The sequence below is a fragment of the Rhea americana genome, unplaced genomic scaffold (assembly GCF_003343005.1).
Source record: "Rhea americana isolate MKP2758 unplaced genomic scaffold, rheAme1 scaffold_456, whole genome shotgun sequence".
In the NCBI taxonomy this organism is placed as follows: domain Eukaryota; kingdom Metazoa; phylum Chordata; class Aves; order Rheiformes; family Rheidae; genus Rhea; species Rhea americana.
Window position 1 is genome coordinate 201,241 of NW_028186597.1, and position 25,714 is coordinate 226,954.

At 43.1% G+C, this 25,714-nt stretch overlaps 1 protein-coding gene across 1 annotated transcript in view; it reads left to right on the forward strand.

Moving 5' to 3' along the window:
* SCRIB (scribble planar cell polarity protein) overlaps window positions 1-25,116 on the forward strand; it is a 117,524-nt gene extending 92,408 nt beyond the window's left edge. Inside the window, exons 34-45 of the mRNA XM_085316180.1 lie at window positions 669-794; window positions 2,571-2,678; window positions 5,157-5,204; window positions 5,448-5,607; window positions 6,586-6,754; window positions 8,488-8,577; window positions 8,903-9,091; window positions 15,138-15,277; window positions 15,671-15,708; window positions 16,614-16,688; window positions 19,395-19,446; window positions 22,821-25,116. Of these exons, the coding sequence (XP_085172306.1) occupies window positions 669-794; window positions 2,571-2,678; window positions 5,157-5,204; window positions 5,448-5,607; window positions 6,586-6,754; window positions 8,488-8,577; window positions 8,903-9,091; window positions 15,138-15,277; window positions 15,671-15,708; window positions 16,614-16,688; window positions 19,395-19,446; window positions 22,821-22,981 (1,356 nt within the window). The 3' untranslated portion in view covers window positions 22,982-25,116. The remainder of the gene's footprint in view (window positions 1-668; window positions 795-2,570; window positions 2,679-5,156; window positions 5,205-5,447; window positions 5,608-6,585; window positions 6,755-8,487; window positions 8,578-8,902; window positions 9,092-15,137; window positions 15,278-15,670; window positions 15,709-16,613; window positions 16,689-19,394; window positions 19,447-22,820) is intronic.
* The last annotated feature ends 598 nt before the right edge of the window (window positions 25,117-25,714 follow it).

Below are 25,714 nucleotides of genomic sequence, written 5' to 3' on the forward strand. Positions count from 1 at the left end.
TTCGCAGTTTTTATTCCTGTTCACACTTGCAGCTTTCATTCACGTAGTTTTTGCTGGCTCACTCAATTCCTGCCTCCACTCTCCCTGGTATCTGATGTTTTCTTCCTTCCAAACAACATCCAACAGTGATGGCATCTAGGTCAAACCTCAGACACTTTTCTCTGCTCCTCACCCCTGTTTGTGTTTGCATTTCTAACTGGAGCCCTATTTGGTGCTCAATTCAGTTGTACCCTAGGCTTTTGCCAGTACCTGCTCCTGGCTGGTGTTTCCCAACTGCACCTCTCATTCATGATGCTTTTATTCTCCCAAACTCTGACATATTCATGCCATATCCCTCTGATCATTGCAGCTGCTTGCTGTTATGGCAGATTCTTGTGTTCTGAACTTAGCCATTGGCCCCACCTTTACCCCAAAAATAGTCTGAATCTCTCTGCCTGTCCAAAATACTTCTATCAGAGCCATTGCGTGCTGTTTGCTTAAGTAGCTCTCGCTCCCAGCCTGGTAGATGGAGTCAACAGCCTAGCTAAGGAATTGAGCTCAGGTGCATGGATTTGCCTTATTCACTTGTATGTCAGAGCCATCTTGCTACCCTAACTGCTCATTTCTCTTCTCTGCCTTTCTTCTCTTCCTCTGCCCTTTCCCCTGTTGTGTGGTATTGGCACAAGCAGACCAAGCCAGGCGTCATTCAGCCTCTCTCCCGAGTGCGACAGAATGCTGCCTCACGTAATTTGGAGGACAGGGACAGCCCCAATCCCTTCCAGCAACATGAGCCGTGCTTCAATATCCAGAACTCTGTAAGTGGCCTGCAGTTCCTTCTTGCTAAGCTCAGTCTTTTGTCCTAGGCTACTACAGTGCCACTTTTTCTGATGGGTAGGCTGAACACACCTTCCTTGTAGATTAAATATCACCCACCTTTCCTAAGGTTGTTCTTAATTTTGCATCAGGCTGGATGCCTCAATTAAGAAGCCATCCTCCAAACAAGCAGAGCCATGGTCAGTGCATCCCATTCAATTTTCTAAGAGGGATGAGCCTCACCAACCTGTCTTGTGTCTTCACTTACCCATTCAAGAAGTTTGCATTGTTGAAGATGAACTGTGGCTGAAATCTGCCAAGCAGTTACAGTTTTAGATCCTCATTTGTAGATGAGATGCTGCATTCTTATGCATAAAACTTTCAGAACCTCTGTGTATCAGTCTTTAATCTTGGGGCAAAAGCCAATACTGTTTTACTGGTATCAAGTTTCGTGATTTGCAAAATTTGAAAGATTCATGTGCTCAGGGCTGTAAGTCAATCGGAGAGAAAGATTCAGGTATTTCAGTCTTTGTCTTGGTAAGAATTGCCATGTCAGACTTGTATACCTGCAATATAGCCCTTCCCTTTTTATTGATACCTACCTAATGCAGTACCAAATTAGAGACCAGCTTGGTAGACAAAACCAAACAGCTGTATCTGATCCATATAACTGGCCAAAATTCACATATTTTGGAATCTCTGTTCTAATCTTGATGTGCTGCTCTTCAGTCTAGGCAGAAGGGAACATACTCAAACAACATAATTTAGCCTTTGTCCAGGAAGAAGAACTGCAAGGACCAGAGGCTGAGACAGTAACTAGAGTAATTAAAGGGGATTTGGTTTGAAGTAGAAAGGAAGGCAGTGGTATCATTTCCCTCTGCCGCCATTCATTTTTGTCATGCTTAGAGTAAGTCATCTTGACTCTTCTTCTTTGCTGACTGTGATGGGAGAAGGGATCACAGGAAAGACAGAGGAAAAGAGCAGCACAGATAAGTGACAAGCAGTAGGAAGATCTTCTTGGACCTCATCAGATGTTTCTTTGAATAAGTGAAATTCTATGAAGGGAAAATTTGAGATCAAAGATAAGTTTTCTCCAAATTATAGAACCCTGAATGAGATGTAGCTCATGATTTAGGAGGCTGTGACCATTAGCCTTGAAACGTGTAGAAGTACATGCTAGCAGTTTTATAAACAGAGGTATAATAGTTCCTGCAAAAACAGAAATGGAATGAGACTGATAGAGGGATCTTCCTCATGGGAAGGGATCTATCAGAAGTAGCCAGGTGARGCTTATCTTTCATGCTGTAGTAACTTAAATTGGCTTGTTCAGCCTAAGTAGAGATCAGAGTAAAGTATCAAGAACTCCTCTATTCCAGCTCCAAAGTCCATTAATTCAAGATACGTACTGGTTGAATTGGGAAAAAATCCCTGAGGAACAGGACAGCATTGTAGCCCCTTGACCAGGAGGTCAGCCACAAAATTCTGGTCAGGTCAGTGAGGACCTGTACCACCACAACTATCATTCTTCCTCCATCCAAGCAATAAAACAGGAGTTTGAGTACTTTGGAAATACATGTACTACTCTGTATAGCATACAAACAACATGCTGCTCACAAGGCTGCTCACAGCCTCGCAAGGCTGCAGGAACTGCCCCTTACATATTCCATTTTTCAGGCTTTGCAGGCTGATGATTCTGCGGTTTCCTCCATGTTCTCTCTCTTTTTTTTTTAATGATATACATCTCTAGTTATTTTTACATTTTATCTTTGTCCCTGTAGCCAAAGCCACCTTCACCTCCCTCTCCTGACGAGATCCCCATCAATGTCAAGCAAGCATACAAGACCTTTGCAGCAGTGCCCTTGTCACACCCTCTGCTTGAGACACAGGTAACTAGTAGTGACTGGGTGGAATGTTACACAAGCAGTGGAGCATACAGAAGATTGAGCATTGCAGGTGACCAAGGAAAGTAGAAGGGTAGGAAGGAGGTAGTGATTTGTTTTCTCCAGAGAAAGCTACCATGAGAGGGACATGTTGAGGTCCCTTGGAACTTGAGAGTCTACTCAAGTTGCACGTGGTCACTCTGCAGAGTCCTATCAATAAATATTTTAAGTTTTGAAAGCTAATCGAATTTCACGTCCCTGATAGTCCTTCAGGACATTACATGCTGTTGCATAAACTTCCTACCTGGACATACAGAAATGTCTGAAATCACAGACTCAAAGGCCAGGCTATACCCATTCTGAGGATTTGTTTGGTTAACTTTTGCTCATTAACTTAATCAGAATTATCCTTTTCCTCTCCTTCCTCCCTCGAAGTATTTGAATAGAACTACTTAGTCTGGATGAGACCCTTGGAGGTCATCTGCTCCAGTCCTCCATGAAAAACAGGGCCACATTTAAAGTTGTATCAGGTTACTCAGGCCCCAGTCTAGCTGAGTTTTGAATGTCTCCAAAAATGGAGATTCTGTGGTCACTGTGGGCAACCTCTTTTAGTGTCTGACAGCTGCTGCTGTGAAGAGTTTTCTCCATATATTTTATCAGAATTTCCTTTGCTGCAACTTGTGGCTGTTACCTTTCACCTGTGAGAAGAGTCTGACCTCATGCTCCATGTAACCCCCCTTTAGGTAGCTTTAGGTAACCTCATATGCTCCATCCCCCTAGGATCATTTGATCTTGATGGTCCTSCACTGCACTTGCTGCATTTTTTTAGTGTCATTCTTGTGCTGGGGAGCCCCAGACTGGACACACTGCTCCAAATGTACTTTCATAAGTGCCTGAGAGCGGAAGGATTGCCTCCCTGGACCTGCTGGCTTTTTTTTTTTTTTTCTCCCCACGCACACTGGTATCATGCTTCTTCTACAAAATTAAATTTAGTTTTTAGATTGAGTTTGGATAGAGCTGAAATTGAAGGTAGTCTCCTTGCTGTTTTCTTGCARTTTGTTTTCAATTATGTAGTTTTAAAAACTGTTTTTCATTTTTTAATTATTTTTGACAGTTGTCATTTTATCCTTACCATTTTTGATTTCTGGTTTGCGAAAGATTTCATTGATCAATTTCTTTTTCCGGTCCATGTAGTTGTCCTTCTAATATTCCAGTTTTTATTCTGTTAAAAATGTATTTCATTTTCCCTGGCAGTGTTCCATTTCTTTGAGGTAAATTTTGGGTAGTTGTTGCATCTTTGATTGTAAGGCTTCTCCATCTTAAGCTGAACCTTTGGCTGCAGTTTATTTCACTTAACTATTTCCACGTGTTTTCCAATTTCCACCATTTTAAATTCGATTTTTTTTTAATTTAACCCTTAATTTAAGTTAAATCTGCATTACTCATGATAGCCAAGTCTAAAGTGGATTTAACCCTAACCCTGATAGACCGAAAGGCTGTGTGCCATTCAGGGAGACCTAGACAGGCTGGAGAATTGGGCGGAGAGGAACCTCCTGAAGTTCAACAAAGGGAAATGTACAGTCCTGCACCTAGGAAGGAATAACCCCATGCAACAGGACAGGCTGACAGATGACCTGCTGGGAAGCAGCTCTCCAGAGAAGGACCTGGGAGTCCTGGTGCACAGGAAGTTGGTCAAGAGCCAGTAATGTGCCCTTGTGGCCAAGAAAGCCAATGGTCTCCTGCGGTGCATTARGARGAGYRTTRCCAGCAGGTCGAGGGAGRTGAYCCTGYYSCTCTCCTCAGCCCTGGTGAGGCCACATCTGGAGTAATGTGTCCAGTTCTGGGCTCCCCAGTGCAAGAGAGACATGGAGCTAGTGGAGAGAGTTCAGCATAGGGCTGCAAAGCTGATCAGAGGACTGGAGCATCTGTCGTATGAGGAGAGGCTGGGAGAGCTGAGATTCTTCTGCCTGGGGAAGAGAAGCCTGAGGGGAGATCTTATCAACATGTGCAAGCAACCTGAAGGGAAGGTGTCGAGAGGATGGGGCTGGATTCTTTTCAGTGGTGCCTGTGTTTCACTTTCATAAAGTGAAACACAGGCGGTTCCACCTGACTATGAGGAAAAACTTCTCTATTGTGAGGGTGACAGATCACTGGAACAGGTTAGCCCAGAAAGGTTGTGGAATCTCCTTCCCTGGAGATATTCAAAACCCACCTGGATGTGGTCCTGTGTAACGTGCTCTAGGTGACCCTGCCTGAGCAGGGGAGTTGGACTAGATGATTCCAGATGTCCCTTCCAATCTTAACCGTTTAGTGATTCACTGTCTCTGTCTGTCACTGTCTTTGTCTGTATTGCATGTGTGCTGTTGCTCTGTCTTGTGCTATCCCCCGTCCTCCTCCCATTTGAGAGAAAGAGAGAGAGAAAGAAAAAGGAATGCTGATAGAGAACCATCTTTTCAGAACATACAAATTTCTCTGTATTCTTAGGAATTGCCTGTTCAGACCAGCACAGAGAAACCCAAAAGTGCCCAGGAGGTGAGTTCTGTTGGTGGATCTGGAAGTAGGATGGGGACTCCTGCAATTCAGTCTTTTAGGACTGTGAGCATGGAAATGGGATCCTGATGTGGGAATGCAGGGATGGCTGGGGTGGAGAGAGCATGTGGGTGTTGGGGATGTGGCTGGGGTGGGCAGAGGTGAGGCACTCATGCTGGGGATATGTGGGAAGAGGGATTTGGGTTAGTTGCTGGATAGACAGTGTTCCTGGTGTGGCTGTCACAGGTGCCACAGCCAAGTGGACTGCACAGCCCAGAGCAGCGATCCTTCCGTGAGAGGCAGAAGTATTTTGAGATTGAGGTGAAGCAACAGCAGATGGATAAGCCTCCCAAACGTGTCTCCTTGGTAGGAGAGGATGACTTGAAGAAGATGAAGGAGGAAGAAGGTATGTTAGAATCTGTGGCCAAGGAAACTTGGCCAATTCCAGTGAATTCTTTCTGAGTGGAAGCCAAGTGAGAGGCACACACCAGGAATCCAACACCTCCAAAAGCCAATGAGTAGTTGTTAATAAAGCTTGGTGATAGATTGAAGTACTTGAAGTTTAAGGAGTTGTGTAGATGCTACACTGTTACCACGCGGACTGGTGGAGGTGCTTGCTGGAAAGGGTCCTGGGCAGCCTGCTTTGGGTGACCCTGCTTGAGCAGGGGGTTGGACTAGATAATCTCCAGAGGTCCCTGCCAACATCAACCATTCAGTGATTCTAAAAACATTTAATAGAACAGGATAAGCAGCAATATTACTTTGTAATAGGTCAGAATACCTGTGTGCTTGTAGGAGTCTGTAGAGAACAGCCTGCTCGCTGGCCCCTTTTCTCTCTCATCCTCTTGTGATTTGTGTGTCTGCCTGCCTGATGGTTCCCAGTGGTTCAATGCCCTATGTAGGGTCCTGTCACTGGCACTCCAGGCTGTATTCCCTCAAGGAGGCAGATGAAAAGATCAGGCACAGCACATGTGTGTGCAGATTCTTAGGGCTTTCCATTCTTGGGGAAGAGGTAAAAGGGTCTGCACACAACTTCCAGTCTGAGGATAAATAAACTCAACATGATGAGCTACTGGAAAACCTTTATTCTGTAGAGAGTCTAGGAATGCTGAGAAGTGAAAGTCTTTGAAATTATAACTCCAGAGAGTTGTAGGAGAAAAGTTTAGTGAATAAGGAAGAAGGGATAGAAGAAATGGTGTGGAACTTATTAAATCTGAGGCATTAATGGAGTGGAGGAGAAATAAATACATCTGTGGAGAGGATATAGACTTTAAACAGTGGAAGTCTGCAGGACGATAAGCATAAGGACCTGCCCACAGATTGCATCCCTATGGGGTTTACTGAGCACTTCATGCTCTAAGGTGAGCCTTTGTTATTTTGGCAGCCCGAAAACTGCAGCAGAAACGTGCCCTTCTGTTGGAAGAAGAGGGGGAAGAGGATGAGATGGTAAAACAGGCACCTGATATGAGCCTGCAGTCCAGTGTCATCATTGAAGGAGTAGAATACAAGATTGAGAGGCTAAATGGAAGGAGCATCCAGGTCCCAGCAACTCGGTAAGGCAGACTGCTAGCTCAGTGCACAGCAGTATCCTAACATCAGTAATTTTCAAGGAAGAGGGCTGGACAGCATCTCCTCTTGGAGATAGAAATGGGCAATATGCCATTTTTTCCCAGCTCTTTTCAGAATAGCTCCTTCAGTTCTGCACATAAGTATTTAGAACCGCTGATTTGCAGAAGTGGCTAAATCAGGATAAGCTGTGATGCTAAACCTACCCCAGCTTTGCTCTTTTGAGGTTTTGTTTCCCAGTCCTCCTGGACTTGTTCTCCAGGTTGCCTTGATGTTGTTTCCCTTATTCTTGACCATACAGCTGGGGAATGAGAACAGACTTCTCATAAGACCTCAGATAAAAATAAAACTGTGGTAGATTAAAGCTGAACCTTCTGCTTTTGGACTTGCCCTTGTCTGACTCTCTCTTCTGAGTCTATGGTAAGACATTCTTCTTCTCACAAACATTTTAATTGTCAGTCTTGCAGTGGCTGAAAGCACTCATCCTGTCATTTTGAGTCTTATTTCTCTCCTTTGTTTCTCTCTTCTCTCTGTTGAGGAACTTCTCACAACATGAATACAGTTAGACCTTCTACTTTCTGTGCTGCCCTTAACTGATTACTTGGCAACTCTAAAGAAAGCAGTTCAATGCAGACCAACTGCTTAGTTTGATGTGAAGGCTTCTCCTATCCCTGCCTTTTGCATAATGAAACATAGGAGGTTAGAGAGTGCTAAGTTCGGCTCCCTCAGATTGCTTTGCTCAGTCAGCAATGAATTTACAAGGGAAAGCTCTGAGGGTGGGGCAGCCTGCAACTACCAGTGCTTATCTGTATAAGGGTAGGCAACTATTGATATAAGACTTTCAGTTGCATATTATTTATGCTCAGACAAAGGAGTAGACTGAATTTGTGTTTTTCTGAAATATTTTTGTCATGCTAGAACAGAAGCTAGAATTCAGTCAATATAAATTCGAACAGTAAAAGTAAGGGCTAAAATGCAGTGCTACAGTAACTGTGTGCATGTTCTTAACCTGTGGAAAACAGGTGATGGAAAACAGGTGATGTGGGTTTGTATGATCTCCTTTAATTTCAGGTCAAACTGAGTAGTGTCTGCATGTGCCACAACTTAAGATTGCAGATGGTAACTACAGCTCAGCTGATCTGATGTGTGCAGTAATTTGATCGTGAGCATAAATCCTCAAAATGTCATGCAATTGTGCATGGACTGGTTACACTGAGAATCAGTGCTATGGGATCGCTCAGGATTTGTCCTTACCCCAGGCTTGCATTCATTTACAAAAGCAGGAGCATCATCCTTTGTTAACATTCATGCAGATCTGATATCAACAAAGGAAAAGCAGGAAGCAGCTAGGCTGCCAGTTCCATAATGGCAACTGGGAAGAGCCAAGCTAGAACTGTGGAAGAACTTGTCAGCAAGTACAGTGCATTAAGTGTGTCTGTGTGTGTATGTATGTGTGTTAGTGGAAGGGGCATGGTTGACCTCCAAATGAAGAAAATGAATTCTGAGGTTAGATAGGGAGAGCTTGAACTGTATGAGACCAACAAGGAAGGAAACATTTGCAGTAGTGGAGATAGACCTGCTGAGCAAAAACTCAAGTCTCTCCAAAACCATATCTTCAGTCTGAATTAGCTGTTGCTTCCTGAGGCTTGGATCTGTTCTGAATATTCTCTGGGTATGCCAGCCTCTAGTACCATTAGCTGACATGCTTGTTTTGCTCTAGACTCTCTGAAGCCAGTGAGAACAGCAGCTCACAGAGGAATTCGCTGGAAGAGGGAATCAAGTCAGAGCAGAGAACCAGCTCTGTGTCTGGGTAGGTGGATAAGCAATGTCCTTTGCCTAAGAGCTGCCAGATGATGAAGCAGGCAGCTTCTGCTTTTCAGCAGATACGGGACATAAAAAAAAGGATTTAGTGGAAAAGGGGAAACTGCTTGGAACCAGCTTTTTAGGAGTAACTGACCTTTGTTGTAACTGACTTGTGTTCTGTGTGTGTCTTCCATCTCTCAAAGTGATGTTCTTGAACCTGGATGTGGTACAGGACAGTTGATGGGAATGTTCATCATTATCTTCAGAAGAACAGGCAGATAGTGCTGTGGTGGATCAGGTCAGCCTGTCTCTCACTGCTTCTCTCTCCCCAGGTTAAGTCCATTATATATTGGAGGAGGGGATGCAGTGGCGCCTGTGAGGACAGCCAAAGCTGAACGGCGTCACCAGGAGCGACTGAGAATGCAGAGTCCTGAGCTCCTGAGTGGTCAGGAGAAGGAACTTTCTCCAGCAGAGCGTCGTGCTCTGGAGGCAGAGAAACGAGCAATGTGGAGAGCAGCACGGTGAGACAGAAGAATCTTGCCTATTCTCTTCAGTAGGCTAGTTCATGAAGAAGATTGCTGCTGTGTGTCTTTCAGAATCTGTGGTATTAAATACAGGGAACATACAAGCCTTCCTAAGACAGATGTTAGAGGAGGCTGTTGTAGCACATCGCTTCTATTCAAATAGTGTAAAGCACCCACTGCCTGACTGAGCGCATCTGCTTCTGACAGGTGCATGAGTGAGATGCCTCTCTTACATTTCAACAGCGCTTGCACAGTTATGAGGACAGTGGAGTTTTATAAAAAACATGGCTCAAACACACCTATATGATAGTGAATGTATCCCTTTCCTCTCGACAGACAGCTCCTCAGCTCTTTTGTAATGTGAAGATGATATTTAGTGAAGCTGCAAGGCAACAGCTTGAAAAATGAAAAAGGGAAAGAGCATTTCTTGTATTTGATGTTACTAGACTGGAAAACTTGCTGAAGCCAAGAAGTTAGCAAGACTTAGATAATTTTATCCAGCTGCTTCTTCAGCTATGAACACATAGTTAAACAATTGTTTAGGGAGAGAGAACTTCCTACCTCAGAACTTAAGACTGGAAGCTAGTCTAAGCCTTTACTACATCACATAATTCCTTTCAAAAAGTGGCCAAGCTGCTCCTAAAACTAATTACAGTTTTCTTCCCTGAGTGTTCAGTAGCAGGCTATTCAAAGGATAATCTGAAACCAGTCTCTTTTGGAGTTTGAATGAGATCTTCAGAGGAACAGGGCTGCTAGAGATTCATCCTTGCCAACCTGTTAGATAGGACACTGGAGGGATTGCCCTGAGTTGTGATATCACCTTGCAATTCCAGTGTTTGTGCCCAGACAGAAAGGACAATGGTGCTGCCTCCTTCTGAGAAGGTTCCGTGGATGAAGAAATGAATGGTGCAACCCTCAACCATGAGAGTTGGCTGATTATCTAGGGCTTTGAGAGTATGAAGTGTCCTATTGTCATTTGGATATCATAAAATGCATCTGTTTATGGTTTATTTAGAGCTGGATTGAACTAATGTTTCCAGTACCAAAGCTCTTGTCTTTGGGGAAAAAAATTTTTGGTGTGCTCCAACTCCTTTGTCCTGAAAGAGTTTGCGGCCAGATCTATCTATCAATTGGAAATTTTTTTCTGAAGCACTGAACAGGTTACTGAGAAGCCTATCTGTTGTATGAAACCTTAACTTAGAAGTAAGGTCTGGCGTATTGTAGCATACTTAATATGCCTTCGAAACTGACCTGCTTTGAGCAGCTTTTGGACCAGGTGACCTCCAGAGGTCCTTCCCAACACAAATTATTCTGTGTTTTTTACTCAATCTCTTATCCTTCTGCCCCCCGTTAATGGAGATGCCTAGATACAGGCACAGCAATGAGTCAATGTCTTACCATAGTGTGCTGTTACGATTGTTTTCTCCCTATGCTACTGTTCCAGGCTGTAATGAAGGCCAGAAATTATAGCACTGTATCTGCTGCTCTGACTTGCTGCATATTGTGCTTTATTTGGCATTTCATGCCTATTCTAGTTGCTGCTGTTCTCGTGGTTTCAGTTTCGCATGTTTTCAGGTAGCATCATTTACAAATGAGGTCCTGTGTTTTCACGTTAAGCATGGATTTCTGTCCTATTTTTTAATGGAGAATGAAATGTTTTTATCTTTTTTAGAGTATATTTTCTGAGCAGAATGGATTTTCATGTAACTTTTAAAAATTATTCAAAAACAAATCCTCTAAAGCAGCCAAGAGAGAAAATCTAACTCAAAAACTGAAAAAAATGTTTGAAGTATATATTTGGACAAATTAAGTGATTATTATTAAGCAAACTGTTTTTCCTGAGAGATCATGCAGAACCAATGACTACAAAGTATTATGTGAAGAACAACCCTTTTTCCTGTACCTTAACAAATGGAAGAGGATTTGTGAACTGTTCTTGCTGGAATAGAGGCAGTGTCCTTGCATAGTAGGGCTACAAGTTGGGTAGGTGTTGGAGAGCTAATACGTGCTTACAAATCGTTGCTTAGAAGAGGTTGGGCTGAGACTCAGATGATCAGACCAAAATTCTTGCTCTGCCCTATAGTTCCTTTTGACCTTGGACAGATCACTGGATCTCACTGTGCTGCAGATGCACTCCTGTGAGATGACAGTAATAGCACTTCTCTGTCTCACAGGGAAGCTATAAGCATAAACGCATAAAAGCTGAAGGTCGATATGATAGTGTGTAAGCACCACAGAGTCAGCAGGAGCAGACATCTAGCAGAGAGTTACTGTTCAATTTTTGCACCTAAAAAAATGCTCCACTGTTGAATTTTTTGTATTTGACCTAGCAAACAGAAGTTGTCTGTTAGGCAGCTGTCTGAAAATTAACTTGACTATGCTTTGAGAGGTGATAGATTCTGATTCCTCATCCCTTCCCAATTAGGACCCCATGCTTTTCTCTTCCCTCATGCCTTCATTTCCCATGTGTATCTCCTCATACTACAGGGCAGGCAGTATGAAGTAGTATGAGCTCTGATTTCTTCCTAAACCTGAACATGAAAACATCCAGAAAATGCTAGAATAAAAATTTTATTTAAGATAGATATAGAATGGAAGACCATGACATTGCCCAAAATACAAACCTTTGACAGCAAAGTAACTATGAGAACACTGCTCATATATCATAGCATGTGCACCAATTGCCTCAAGAGTCTGTATTCCTACAAGAGCTTGCTGCTGTTGCCAGCAGATAAAGACACTTCTGATGCTGAAAAATAAAACAGCATTTTTTTAAATGTTAGTATTATTGACTCTTGTAATACTACCATACACCTGCCTTTGGTTCTGTTTCAGCTGGATATTTGCTGAAATTGCATAGGGCACAATAAAAGTTTTGCATTGCACTGATAGAAAGATTAGTGAGTGTTGAGTGTAGTGGTCGTGTCTACTGAATGCAAAATGGAAATCACTGCATTCCAAACCTTCAGTCTCATCCCTTTTAAGCATATTTTGTTTGTGGAAAACGAACTAGTGAAGGAAGAGCCATTCAGGTGTAGGAGTTGCATGCTAAAAGATCCATGAGCCAGCAATGTGCCCTTGTGGCCAGGAAGGCAAATGGTCTCCTGGGGTGCATTAGGAAGAGTGTTGCCAGCAGGTCGGGGGAGGTGATCCTGCCCCTCTCCTCAGCCGTGGGGAGGCCTCATCTCGAGCACTGTGTCCAGTTCTGGGCTCCCCAGGACAAGAGAGACATGGAGCTACTGGAGAGAGYCCAGYGWAGGGCTACAAAGATGATCAGAGGGCTGGAGCACCTGCCCTATGAGGAACAGCTGCGAGAGCTGGGCCTGTTTAGCCTGGGGAAGAGAAGGCTGAGGGGGGATCTTATCAATGTCTACAAGTACCTGAAGGGAGAGTGTCAAGGGGATGGGGACAAACTCTTTTCAGTTGTCCCATGTGATAGGACAAGAGGCAATGGCCAGAAATTGAAGCACAGGAAGTTCCGCCTGAAGGTGAGGGGGAATTTCTTCCCTGTGAGAGTGACAGAGCACTGGAACAGGTTGCCCAGAGAGGTTGTGGAGTCTCCTTCTCTGGAGACATTCAAGGCCTACCTGGATGCAACCCTTCCTGACATGCTGTAGGTGACCCTACTGAGCAGGGAGGTTGGACTAGATGATCTCCAGAGGTCCCTTCCAACCTTACTGATTCTGTGATTCTAAAGGGAAGCCACTTGCAACTGCGTTAGTTTTCAAGTATCAGATCCAGTCTTACGATTTTTAAGTTCTGCAGACCAGGTCCTCAGTTCCATTTTGTTTCTTGTAATACCTTCCAAGATACTACATTTTCCTCAGTTCTTAGAGAAGGGTCTGGCTGATTCCTTGGCTAGGGCTATAGCCTTGCTTATTTTGGCATTGGCAGGAATCAGTCATTCACCATAACGATCCTTTCTGTAAGCCAGGATGGACACTTAAGCTCAGTGTGTGCTGGATGTCCCCTCCTACCTCACATCTCCCAGGATGAGCTGTTCTTCTTAGGACCTGTCTTCTAAAGCTGAGCAGGCACAGTGGGTTTATGGCAGGCAGCCAGGGCTGATGTCTTTGTTCCAGAGATCCCCAGGCAGTACCACATGTGCTGTTTGGGAAGGAGGACTAGGTTGCCCTGTGTATGTTGCCACAGCCTCACTAACCTATATTTTTTTAAAATGTATGCCACTGACTTTATTATTTTCTTTCTAAACTTCTATCTTGTGATTCTTTCCACTTCTCTGGTCTGTGTGCTATACCCTGACCCCAATCCTGACCCCATCCGTTTGCATGTTCTTGGGTTTTCCTTTTATGTACTGTCATCTGTGCCGTGCCAGGACATGTGTGCGTGCCTATCTCTTCCCCCCCCTCCCCCACAAGTGCTTTTTAGGGACAAAGATGTTGAGACCCATGCTACATAAGTGGTCTGAGCACACACACAACTACTAGCATTCATGCCATAGGAAGAGTATGATTGAGAAGGTACAGGCACATATCCAGAAGGGACAGAAGGTGTCTAGAAAGAGCTGTATGTATCTTGGGAGTCTTCCCAACATGCAAGTGCTCTTTGTGAATGCGCTTGCCTTTTTGGTTGCATGTGTTCTAGGGCCTGTGGCAAATACAACTCCCTCCTGATGTCCACTTCGCATCCATTTTTCTCAGGGTCAAGCAAGGGTTCATGCTAACAGATGGTCAGATATGTGTATGCAAATGTACACTAATAACTGTCCAAATGTGTGTGCATTTGTGCTTATGTGCGTGCACACACACACACAATCATGTCTTGTACTCAGTCAGCTTCACACATGCACACCCTTTGCAACTACCTACTGGGCCATTTCTGTTGGTCTGCTGGGCCTTTCTAATCATCTTTTCCCAGCACATGAGGAGGGCAGTCCCTAGATGCTGAGGCTGTAAAGGCTAACACTTCTAAGCATGTCATCCCAGATTGCCCTCTGCAGGTTCCTGCTTCTGCAGCAGTTGGTGTTGGATAAGATCAGATATAAGAGCTTGTTTTAATCAAGGCTACCCCTATATCAGATGCATATTTTTTTTTCTCATCAGAGTATGTTCCTGTATCTGTTTCTTTCTTTCCCTGTGCTAGTCTGCTGTGATGTTCATCATCATCATCTCCTCTTCTTCTTTCTCCTCTTCTTCCTCCTCTTCCTCCTCCTCCTCCTCAGATCCTCAGCTCTTGAAGACAGTATTAAACAGTACGAGCAGGACCTGGCCAGGAAGTTGTACCAATCCCGACAGTGGGCACCTGCTCCTGGGGCCAGGCCAGCTCAGATGCCTAGTCCAATGCAGAGTCACGTCTCAAGAATTTCGGGGTCAGGAAACCAATCCAGGTGTGCACAGCCCCTCTCCTGCCAGCTGCATGTTCAACAATCCCTGTCTGTATCCCTGTATCCTAGTTCATTGCTCCCAGCGGTGTCTTGTTAGAGCTAGGGAGAAAATTTTAGTATTCATTTTGCTGAGGTCCCACAGACTACCGGCATTTATCTCAATGAGAGTGAGATGGAGGGGTGCAGGGCTTGTCTGATATTTGGGAAGCAGACATTTCTGAGAGCTGAACCCACATTTTCTTAGGTAGCTCATAATCCTGGCAGAAGAGAGTTAAGATAAAACATAGTGAGAACACAGAAGAGACTAAAGCCCGTGAAAACTGATCCTCCTCATTTGAGGCTAGACAGTTTGCCTTCCTCCTTCCTAACTTGTGTTGCTCTCCCATCATATAGGACACCTCCAGAAAGGCCTACAGCTTCTCAGAGGGTTGGTGCTTAGTTCTAGGTTCTGTCTTTTCAGGGCATTTGATGGTGCGTTTTTCAAGATATTAACATCTGATGACAGCAAACCAAGCTGTTCCTTCCTACTATGAAAGTCTGTCTTGCTCGGGAAGCCAGAAGGCTAATGTGCTAATTCCACCTTTTTGCACTCAACCTGTTGTCTGTGGTCTGGCTGCTTGATATAGAAGAAGGTATTAGATGTTACCGAGATGACAACGTGTGATGTCTGTTTCTCTCCACGGCTTCTTTCTGAGGCAGGATGAAGTCACTTGAACAGGATGCTCTTAAAGCCCAAATGGTTATTGCTAAGTCCAAGGAGGGAAAAAAGCGCAGCACTCTGGAGCAACTGGCAGAATCACCATCACCTGTTCCTACCCCATCACCAACACCGCTTGAAGGTATTGTATAGCTATTCCTATCTCTGAGGAATAAAGGTTACTGCTTCTCTAGCTAAGCCTCTTTCTTGTGATCCAAAACAACCTGTTGAAAGCAGTTGTCTCATTCTGTTGAGACTGGAAGGTCCTTTGGGGCATATGACATCTCTCAGCATAGGAGATAGTCCTGATCTATAGAAAAGAGACTTAAACATCTCGGGTATGGTTCCAGGGACCAAAGCAAMAGAAAACCCAGCATCATGACCACAAAGACAGGAAAGAGGTTCTTGTGCTGAGGAGGCCATCTCTTTCCTCAGCATAGTCTTTTATTACACTTACATRTTGCTAAATGGCAGGGGAAGTGCTGTGTGTAATAGAGCCATTCCCTAAATAGTGCTTTCACATCTTATTTTGCAGACTGCAGCCCCAGGAATGTCACTTCTCCAGGAAGGCTGGTATGAGATGCTTCTGCTTATTTTTGTTATTTTGCCTATAATTCTGGGATTTGTCAGTCACTGACTTGGGGCATAGATCATACATCTGGTCCACAGGATCCCTACTTAAATACTTTACCCAGGTCTGGTTGCATGATGTGCCAAATGGTGATGAGGGCATCTTGCATGGAACTCTGACATACCCATTGCTAGAAGCATCTCCATTTTTAACAACTGAGTTTTAGTGTCTGGTTTCTGTTTCCCTGTTTTATTATTCCACCCCTTTCTTATCAATTTTTTTCCTCCATCTCTGTATTCAGAAAGCCTTTCATTCCAGAGATGTCATAGCATAAAACTGAGAAGTCCAGCTGAAATCGGCATCTTGCTTTTTCTAGATACAGTATAAATGCAACAGGATTGTTGCAGATAGCTTCCAAAATTAGTAAGATAGACAGAAGAGTGGGAACAGCTGCACAGAGGGGACACAGCTTTGCCCAAGGTCACACAGTAGAGCCAACTCTGGATTGAAATCCTGGCTTTGCTAAAGCTATCAGAAATCTTGTCACTAATTTTTTATGAAAATAGGGTTGTCACCTAACTTGATGTGCAGCTTGCTGCACATTATGGAGCACATAATGCCTTCTCTGCAACTTGGCAGCCCGTGTCTTGATGCCAGAAGAGATAAAAGACAATGTCCAAGAAATGCCTCATTTTCAGAGACTGTATCCAGCCAGAAGAGATAAAATACAATGTCCCAGAGAAGCCTCATTTTCAGAGACTGTATTCAGGCATGCCTTGGCACTGAGAATGATGCTCTGCCTCTGCTTTTGTTTCTGTATAAATCACTCTGCTTGCTACTGGTTTTTTTGTCCATTCCTCTCCCCTTACTCTTTCTTCTCTATTTCCCTTCTTGCTGTCCTTTCTAGTCCCTGTCCGAAAAGAAGTTTGACTACCGGGAATTTGCTGCTATTCCTTCTTCCAAACCTGTTTACGAAATCCAGGTATAAACTGCATGCTGAATTCCTGCCATCTACTAGATTGGTTAGAGCCTGATTTGATGGTAGTGCCTGCAAGTACAGTGATGACTTAGAGCAGAGGTTGAACCCCTTGAGGAAGCCCTCTTCAGAGATCCTGTCTGTGTAGGAGGCAATGATGACCAGCCATACCATATAATTCAGTTATTCCTGGAGACTTCATTCAAGTGGGATTGTGAAGAAATTGATCCATATGGTTTTAAAACTATTGACAAAGCCTTTGCAAATATATCTTCACCTTAGAGCATTATTTCTCAGTGCTTTTAAGGTCACCACCTTTGAGCATGATACAAGCCAATGGCAACTCTGGCAAACTTCTAGAGACAAATCAATTGATTCTAAAATATTTTAAAGTGAAAATGAGAATTAAAAGAGGCACCCTACAAAACTGAGTGCCAATAAGTTGTAAATTGGAGCAAATTTAATTTCAAACTAGAGCGTATCCAGCATCCTGCAGAAGAAACAGCTGTGCTTAAAATTGCCATATGTTGTAACTCTGCTGTAGATGAATTCTGAAATAATCATGTGATGAGAGCACACCAGACTGTGGGGTGAGTGCCTTGGCCAGGTTCTTTCAGGAAGAAAAATTCTCATTTCATTTAAGCTGCTGTGTCATTCCTGTGATCTACCTCTTATTTGTCTGTGTCTGTCATTGACTGATTACATTTGTGACAGTTGATCAGAGCAGACACTATGCATCCATAATATATATATATATATATGTGTGTATATATATATATATTTTAGTGAAGACAATGAAGTGGTAATATTAGATACCTGGGGTTACATTTCTGTTGTGCATGGAGAGGTAGAAAGTACTGCCATGTTAGGCTTTAACCTGCTGTCATGATGCAAAGATCTCAGGTCTGAGATAAGATCTTTGGGGAAGATCTTATCCCCAAAGTTAAGCTGACTTTAGCAGAATTGCAGTTGGAGGATTCTTAGGTAGTTTTTCATTGTTTGATTCATATTTTTGTCTGACTGTACTTTTATTGGTGATATTACCCAGCCTTTGGTAATCACTCATCTTTTTCTCTAAGAATCCTTTCCCTTTCAGCATATGTACCTGTCCAGGTTCTGTACGAGGCATGTTGAGGGCTGGCAACTTGAGCCCCAGTGTCCAGGGGCCAGCTCTGGACCACTTGAGTTTCCCCAAGCCTCTGCTGAGGTCATAATGCCATCCTGTTCATGCAGCTAAGAAGCTGCCTCCAAAGAGTAACACTACACCTCCAAGTCATCAGGCAGTTCCTCTGGACCTCTCACAGCAGTGCAGTATTTAAGAGACTGTTTCTCTTCCTGGCCATCATCACACAAGTATGTCATGCCCTTTGGATTCCTTTTGCTATTTTCTGGAATATGAAAAGCTCCTCAGCAATACATGCCAAAGCCATCACTGTCCCCTATGCTCTGCTCTCTGCTCTTCGTGAAGAGCATAGCTTTTGCCATACCTTCACTTTATTTCTAACACACTAAATAGTCTGAGATCATCTGCCCTTCTTTCCTGCCTCCCCCTCCAGTTTTGCTGGCTGCACAAAATAGGCAAAGCTTATATGGAGATATAAGCATTTTGGACTTCTCACAGCTGTGAAACTTCTACAGTGCTTTCCATATAAATACATAGAGACCTCAACCTTTTTCCTGCAGTTTAAAATTACACACACTTCTCACTTGTGCTGTTCTTGAGCTGAGCAAGGAAAAGACCCCAGGCTCAGATGTTGCTCAGTAGCAACCAGAACTTTCAGAAGAGTTTGATGTTACTAAGTTTGGATACTGAGCTCTTCTGAAACCTTGTCCTATTTGTATAGCTCAGAGAAGTGTTTAGCTCCTCAGCCTAAGTATTGTGTACAAACCTGGAAACGGAAGAAATAAATGCAGCCATTGTTGTGGTAAACAGAGGACCTTAATAGAGTAGTTTGACCTTTCTGATCTTGAAGCACTGTCCACAACTAGATTAAATTCTGTATTTAAGCAAAATAACAAGAGTTTGAGACATTTATGCCTGTCCCCTCAGTGACCAATGATGATGACCAAAGTTGTTGTTTTTTGTGTTGTTATGACTCTGGTCTGATGAAGTACAGATAGCTGTGGTTATTGGAAATGATCTTCATTTTGTAAAGGCTTTAAAGTTAGCAGAAAGTGCTGGAGTTCCATGATTATTACTTTAGCCTTCTCTCCAAAGCTGTCTTTTAAAATGTCTGCTAGGTTGTAAGTGCATGTCCATTCTCTACACACACCCAAATACTGAAGAATGTTGATTTTGCCTATGAAACTAGGCCTAGAAACACTGCAGATGCAGAATTAGGATCCAAGACTGTCAAGGAAGTATAGATTTCTCATGTCTTGTCTCTCATGTTTCTGCTTCTTTTCTTCTTTATGCTTTCTGTCTTTCCTGTCACTTCCTTCCTGCACTCCTCCCTGCCCACCTGAAAGTACTAAGAGGACAACTCTAATGGGCAGAGGCACTTCTCATCCTGCAATTCAAGCAACAGGCTACTTGACTTTAGCACAAATGATTAATGTATTATCATGTGTGTTCACAGTGTCATGCGCCAGTTGCTGTATCACCAGACCCTTTGAGGGCAAAAGGTTCTATGTGTTGGAAGGCTAAAAGTGGGTAATTACCTGGCATTAGTGTTACAGAGGTAAATGCTCATATATTCTGCTCTTTTCCAGTCACCTGATGCAGCTGATGATCACAGATACGTAGATGACAGAAATAACTCAGGTAAGTTGATGGCTGAGGGGAGTTCTCCTTGTACTACTTGCTTCCCCTAGAGGGTCTCTTTGCCTGTGGAATCAGCACTGAGGACATCAGTTTCTTGCTGCTTGAAGCAATGTCCTTTTTTGTCCCATTCTAGAATGAACCCTCCAAACTCGCCATATTGAGTTTTGGGTAGGATTTTTGCATTGTTTTAGTGACAACTAACTTGCTGGTAATGATGTCTAACAAACAAGCGTGCCTAGTTTCTTCCTGCCTTTTTTTTTTTTTTTTTTTTTTTTTTTTTTTTTTTTTTTTTTTTTTTGCAGAGCAAAGAGTGGGCAGAACATGGGTGGGAAATTTTGGCCTCTGGCAACTGCAGTAGTTAGATAATGTTGCTCAGGGTCTGACGGAAGCCTGTGCTTCTGGCAGTCGGATTCTTTGCTCTAGCAGAAGGTAATGGCAGATAAATTGCTCCTGGTTCAGGGCTTTACATGCTTGAGTACCCATATGACTTGCTAAGTCTGACTTTGTGGATCTGCATGCCAGGCGGCGTAAATAAACAATATTGAAATCTCTGCCGTATCTGTTCAGTCTTTGTTATCTTCCAGTCTCCAAGTACAATACAGAGGCTCAGACTATCTCCTGCTTCTTTGTGGGTGGCTGTTGCAGAAGCATGGAGCTCAGCAGGGCCTGCTCCTTAATATTAGCGTTATTTCTTTCAACAGTTAGCACTGGTTTTCTTCTGCCTATTCGGCAACCGTTTTTTCCCCTTTAATGTACACAAGAAACAGTTTCTCGGTTTTATCTTGGTAAATCTCCTCAGTAAAGGCTGCACTTCAGACAGCTGATCCTTTTGTTCATCATTTCCAGAAGGAGGTTCTGCTGCAGGGATCCTTAACTAAAGCTCATTTTCCTGCAAATAGTATCTTGTTCATCTGTCAGTGTAACTCTCTCAACCCTGGATTTCTTTTCTGAGATGATCCATTCAGTCAGTCTGCATAACTAGGGAGTCCATAGAAGCATCAGGAACTGATCAGCACTTGCGCAGGGACTTCAAACCTCACTATTGCCTATCATCAGTCTCTTGGGCCCTCAAATGGAATAAAAGCCATATTATCGGATGTTGAAAAAAAAGATCATGATGCTGTATTAAGAGCTTTTTGAGCTAGTCTTTGGGCTAGGTCATCCTTAGATCACCACTGTTTGAGGCTGGGATATGTGTGAGGTGCCAAAAAGCATGCAGTTTTTCCAAAATTCAATCTGGAATGATAGCAGATTAAGATGCAACTATGCTGTTTTGATATGGGACAAAGCTCTCAAGGATGTTTGGGGTTTTAGGGGGGGTTTCTTTTTTTCTTTTTTTTTTTTTTTTCCCTATATCAGGTTCTTTCAGGCAGTGCAGCATTTCATTCAACATATAGACTTTTTTAAACTCATTCATGTGCCTACACAGATTTTTGGCAAGTTCTAGCATCTGTGTCAGGAATAAAACCCTCCTTTTCAGCATCAGTTCTAGCTTCCTGCTAGTCCTGCTTTTGTCTCTTTTCAGATACACTTCTCAGAATACGTGGAGAGTATATTTGAATGAAGTATTTTTCTCAAGAAAAATATTTGAGAGTTGGAGAGATTTTATCTGCAATCTTCCTTACCATAAAAGGAAAAGAAAAAAAAACTTTATTGAAAAAACCCTGTGTCTTCCCCACTGCTTCCAACTCATCCCACCCTGCAACACTAGCTTCATTGGCAGCTCCCAGCATATAGACATTTGCAGTAAATTTCACATGCCATGTAATTGCCCAGTCAACTCAGTAAAATCCTAATAAACTTTTCTGTAGTGATGTTTCATTTGACTACCCAGATATCCAACTTGGAATCATGAACAAACTCTCTCCATACAGTCATCTTCACTTCTCCTCTCACTCATCGCTTACCAAACACTGACTGTGCTACAGATACCAATTTGCTCCTAAAACAGAGATTTCCTTCCTACACCTTGTCTAGTGTTTTAACTACTTACTAATCCACTAAGAACCATGTTTTCTTATCCCATGGCAGCTTGTTTTCATTAAGAACTTTGGCTAAGGAACAATCAAAAGCTTTTTGTAATGTCCAGTATGCAACTTTGAGATCACGCCTACCTGCATGTTTGCCAGTACTACTGGGTGTAAGAGGCATGACTTCCTTCTGTGAAAGCCACATTCATTTCTCTCTCACCCAAATCTGGATTTTTATTTGCATGTCTATATATATATATATGCCTTTCTTTTACACTAGTTTGCCTTGTTTGGAAGTCAGTCATCTGCTTATCAATCATAAAAACCTTTCAAGATGACAGATTTGTCGTCTACTTTCATTTGGTTCTGAGGCCTTTTCAAACAACAGGTTAACACTACAGGTAATAGTTAGGAACAACTCTGGACTATAGCAAATACTCATACTTGGATCATGTAACAATGGGGACATTGCATCCTGGAGACTGGCTCTAGAGCAGAGGGAGGGCCATTAGGTAAAACTCAACAAACTGTGCACCTCTGCTCTGATATGTCTTCATAGATTTTTGTACTTGAAGTTCTGTAGTAAAGTCAAAAAAATGTAGAGAAGGGCTTCTCAGGAGCTAGTTGGTACTTGAAGGAGAAAAGGTATGATTTAATGGATTTTTTTTTCTTTTTTACACACATATCTTACAGTCATTGCTCAAGTCAAACTACTGCAAATGGCAGATGTCCCAGGTGCATGTCAAAGCACTAGTTCCTTTCAGGAAGGCAAAAAGTCACTGTAACTGGAGGGTACTTCAGATGCAGTGCACATCCCTAAGGGGCCTGAGACTTAGTTAACAGAGGGGCTGCCCTGACAGAATATCTTTTTTTTGCTGAGTTGTTTTGGTGGAGGACACAAGTCAAAGTCAAAATTTACAGAAAAGACTTAATTGTGTAACTTTAATATTAAGCAAGGCCAAGGTGCTTGCCTTCCCTCCCTGTTCTTCAGCTACTGCATACCACACAGGTGCTCGCATTGCCCTTCAGTAGCTGATACTCTGTTAAAACTACTGAAATGCTTGGAGCACAAGGATACACCTGAGTCCTTTCAGTATACTTTTTTTTTTCCCCTAAGGTTTGGCACTTCCTTATTGTTTGCAGTGAAGCCTGAGTGTTAGCGATAGAAATTTTCTCAGACATGTAAATTTCTTCTCGAAATCAATAGCAGTCAGTAGAAGAACTACATCTAAAAACACCAGCAGAAGATAGTGGGCACAGGATTGGTTTAAACGACATCTTAGAGACTTAGGTGTTAAATTTGAGACAGCGCAGGGGTACATGCTAATGCCCATATCTACTGCATCAGCTATGTACCTAACTTAGCACTTTCTCCTAAAACCTTAACTTTTTGTGTCTACACAGTTCTTCAGGAGCAGGATGGGCAGCAAGAGGACGAGGAAATGTTATTAAGACACGATTCATCAACACCTACTGCATCAGCACTTGAAGAAATGGCTCTGTATAGCAGCAAACGCAAACTGCGACACAGCCGGCGCAGTTTGGAGGCTGCTGTCCCTACGTAGAAGATCTGATGCACCTGGGCAATGGGATAGCCCTACACAGGGCTCTTGAGCTTCCTGTGCTCCAGGGACAGCACTGAACTGCCCCCACAGCTGCCTCCTGGACTCTGGATGGGAACTGAGCACCCCAGGGAGCGCTGTGGTTAACTAACTTCCTTTAAGGCTGTGAACCACCCTCTTTTCTCACCCCATAGTGCATCGGGGCATGTCCTGAACAAAATGGGACAATAGACTTACTGATGGCCAATTGAGAGGAGGTGTAGGTAGGACAGTGGGCAGCTGCAGTTTGTTAGCCTGTACATATTGGGGGGGGAGGGGGGAGGAAGGGTAGGACAGGGAGAGCATAAAAGTGAGAATGTGGCAGGGGGCTCCAGTTGGTATTTCCTCAACTTGGATTATTAATGATTAATAGGGGAGCTTCTATTCTAGTATGAATTTGAAGGAAGTTCCAGCCTTTACTGCTATTTAATTTCCAGTCTTTTGCCAAAAAGCATCTCCCACACACAGTGTCACCACTTTCTTCTGTGAGTGTGTGGAAGGGGGTAGCTTTGAGGCAAAAATAATAATAATAATAATAATAATTTCAGTGAAGTGCCTCCCTCTGACACTGACACCTGTGTGCTCAAGCAAAGAAGACTGAATGAGCAGGAGCCTGTGCCAGCTCTAGGAAGCATCAGCTCCATTCCACTTGCCTCTGTGAGAGCAGCTATCTGTTCCGTGTAAAAACTGCTCCTGCTAGTATTTTGTGCTCTTCCGGGAGACAGTTACCTAGAGGTACACGTAATTGTGTGTATCCCATACATGCAGAGTGTGAGCCACTCAACATGCACACTGTACCAAGTGTCAGGGGAAGCCAGGTATCTGTCTTCTGTCAGCATCATGACTGAGTTGGTGATCTGGGGCAGAAAGGAGAAATGAGCTGAAAAGCTGTAGTGAGAATATAGCAGTGTGCATGTTTGACAGCAATAGGGGACAGAATAGTTGGGGGTTAGGATATGGTGGCAAAGGTAGGCGGTGTATACAGCAGATAAGGTAGTGGGTTAGGATTCAGAAAATGGGAAAAGGTAGGTGTGCTGCTGGGGTTAAGTTAGGAGTAATGGGTTCTTACAGGTAGGAGAATACTAGTGGGTGAATCCACTAAGTTGCCTACTAGCACTGAGATGAAGTGTGATATTGAGGAGGTGCTAGGTATGGAGCTCTCAAGGAGTGCCTGCCAGGCAGGGAGCACAATGAAATAGAATGGGTCTGGCTTATGCCTTGCAATAACTACATAATCCTGCTCTCTCTGCCAAGATGTTGGCTTGACGTCCGTTTCGATGCAGAACAGGGCAAATATAGGTTGGCGCATGCAAGGAAAAAAAAAAAAAAAAAAAAAAAGGAGCAGGGGTGCAATTCATTGTTTTCTTGCATGAAACAAGGGCTTAGAACACATTCGGTATCAAATGAGCTTTGCAAATGTGGAGGAGACAGACATTGCCCATAGCTCTGTTCTGCTCTACTACTGAAGTAAATATCCTTTTTTTTTTTAATGCCTCCAATAGAAGAGAGAAAGGCATCTGAGCTTGGCAGTAATCTGATCTGTCTACCCTAATATATTGGTGCTCTCTGCTGAACCCCTCCAGCAGTAAGACCAGAGTTGTACCTGAAGCCTCTCAGTGACTGGATGTGGCTTGGGAGTGGCAGGCACTTCTGCTTGTATATTTGCTGAATGACTGGATGCAGTTTCTTTTAGTTGAGAGCCTCCCTTCATGCCAAAATCCAGTGGATCATTTTTAACTGACTTTGTATGTTTTAATTTTGCAGGGCTTTGAAGGGAGAATTCTGATAATCTCAAACTGCAGCTATGGCTGCTTCCATCATCAGCAAGTTRAGCTTTCCTTTTTAAATCTAATTTTAGCATCTGCTTTTTAACAAGAGCAATTTTGGAAACAATCCTGGAGTGGTTTTGGTGACTAACTTGTGATTTTTTTTTTCTTTTCCCTTTGCGGTACCTGGTGCCAGGCTCTGGGTTCTCTCCCATTCTCTCCTGAGAGACTCTGAGGGAAAATTAGCGCATCAAGACTGTAACTAGTGAAATTTGTACAACCAAAGAAATCTATTTTGTGGTTCAAGGATAATAAAGTTTACTTTACATTTTAGAGCCTGTAGTTAGTGCAGTTTGCCSTGTGTGTCTGCAATTTCTACACCAACACTTTGTTCCTGATTATCAGTTAATCTATAATCTAGCAAACAAACCAGTGAATTTTGCTGCTTCTGTGTGCACAAATAAATGATCACATAAATTAGTGCTAGCTACAAGAATATCAAGATGAGCTTGTATTATTCATGCAACCCTGGCTGAAAGTCCTCTAGTGCATCTGCTGTTCATTTCCTGCATATTTTTTCTGAAGCTTATATGAAACTACGGTATCTGTGTTGGGAGGAAGAGAACCCAAAACAGTAAAGGCTAATCTTGGTGTAGTTTGGGAAGAACTCTGTGTTTTGGAAGTAGCAGATTCGTTGGGTGAGGCAGGACAGGGTAGAGTAAGTTTTTTGCTACTGCAGTTCCTGTTAGGATATACAACAGAAGACCTAGTAGTAGGGAAAGGAAACAGGGACAAACAGAGAAGGTGATACATGTAGGTAACTGTGCTTTCATCATCACATTTCACAGTGACATTTAGTCAAAAACATCCTGCTTAATGGTCTGCAAGAGATAGGGGACAAATTTGGGAATGACAAAAATCATCCCTTCAG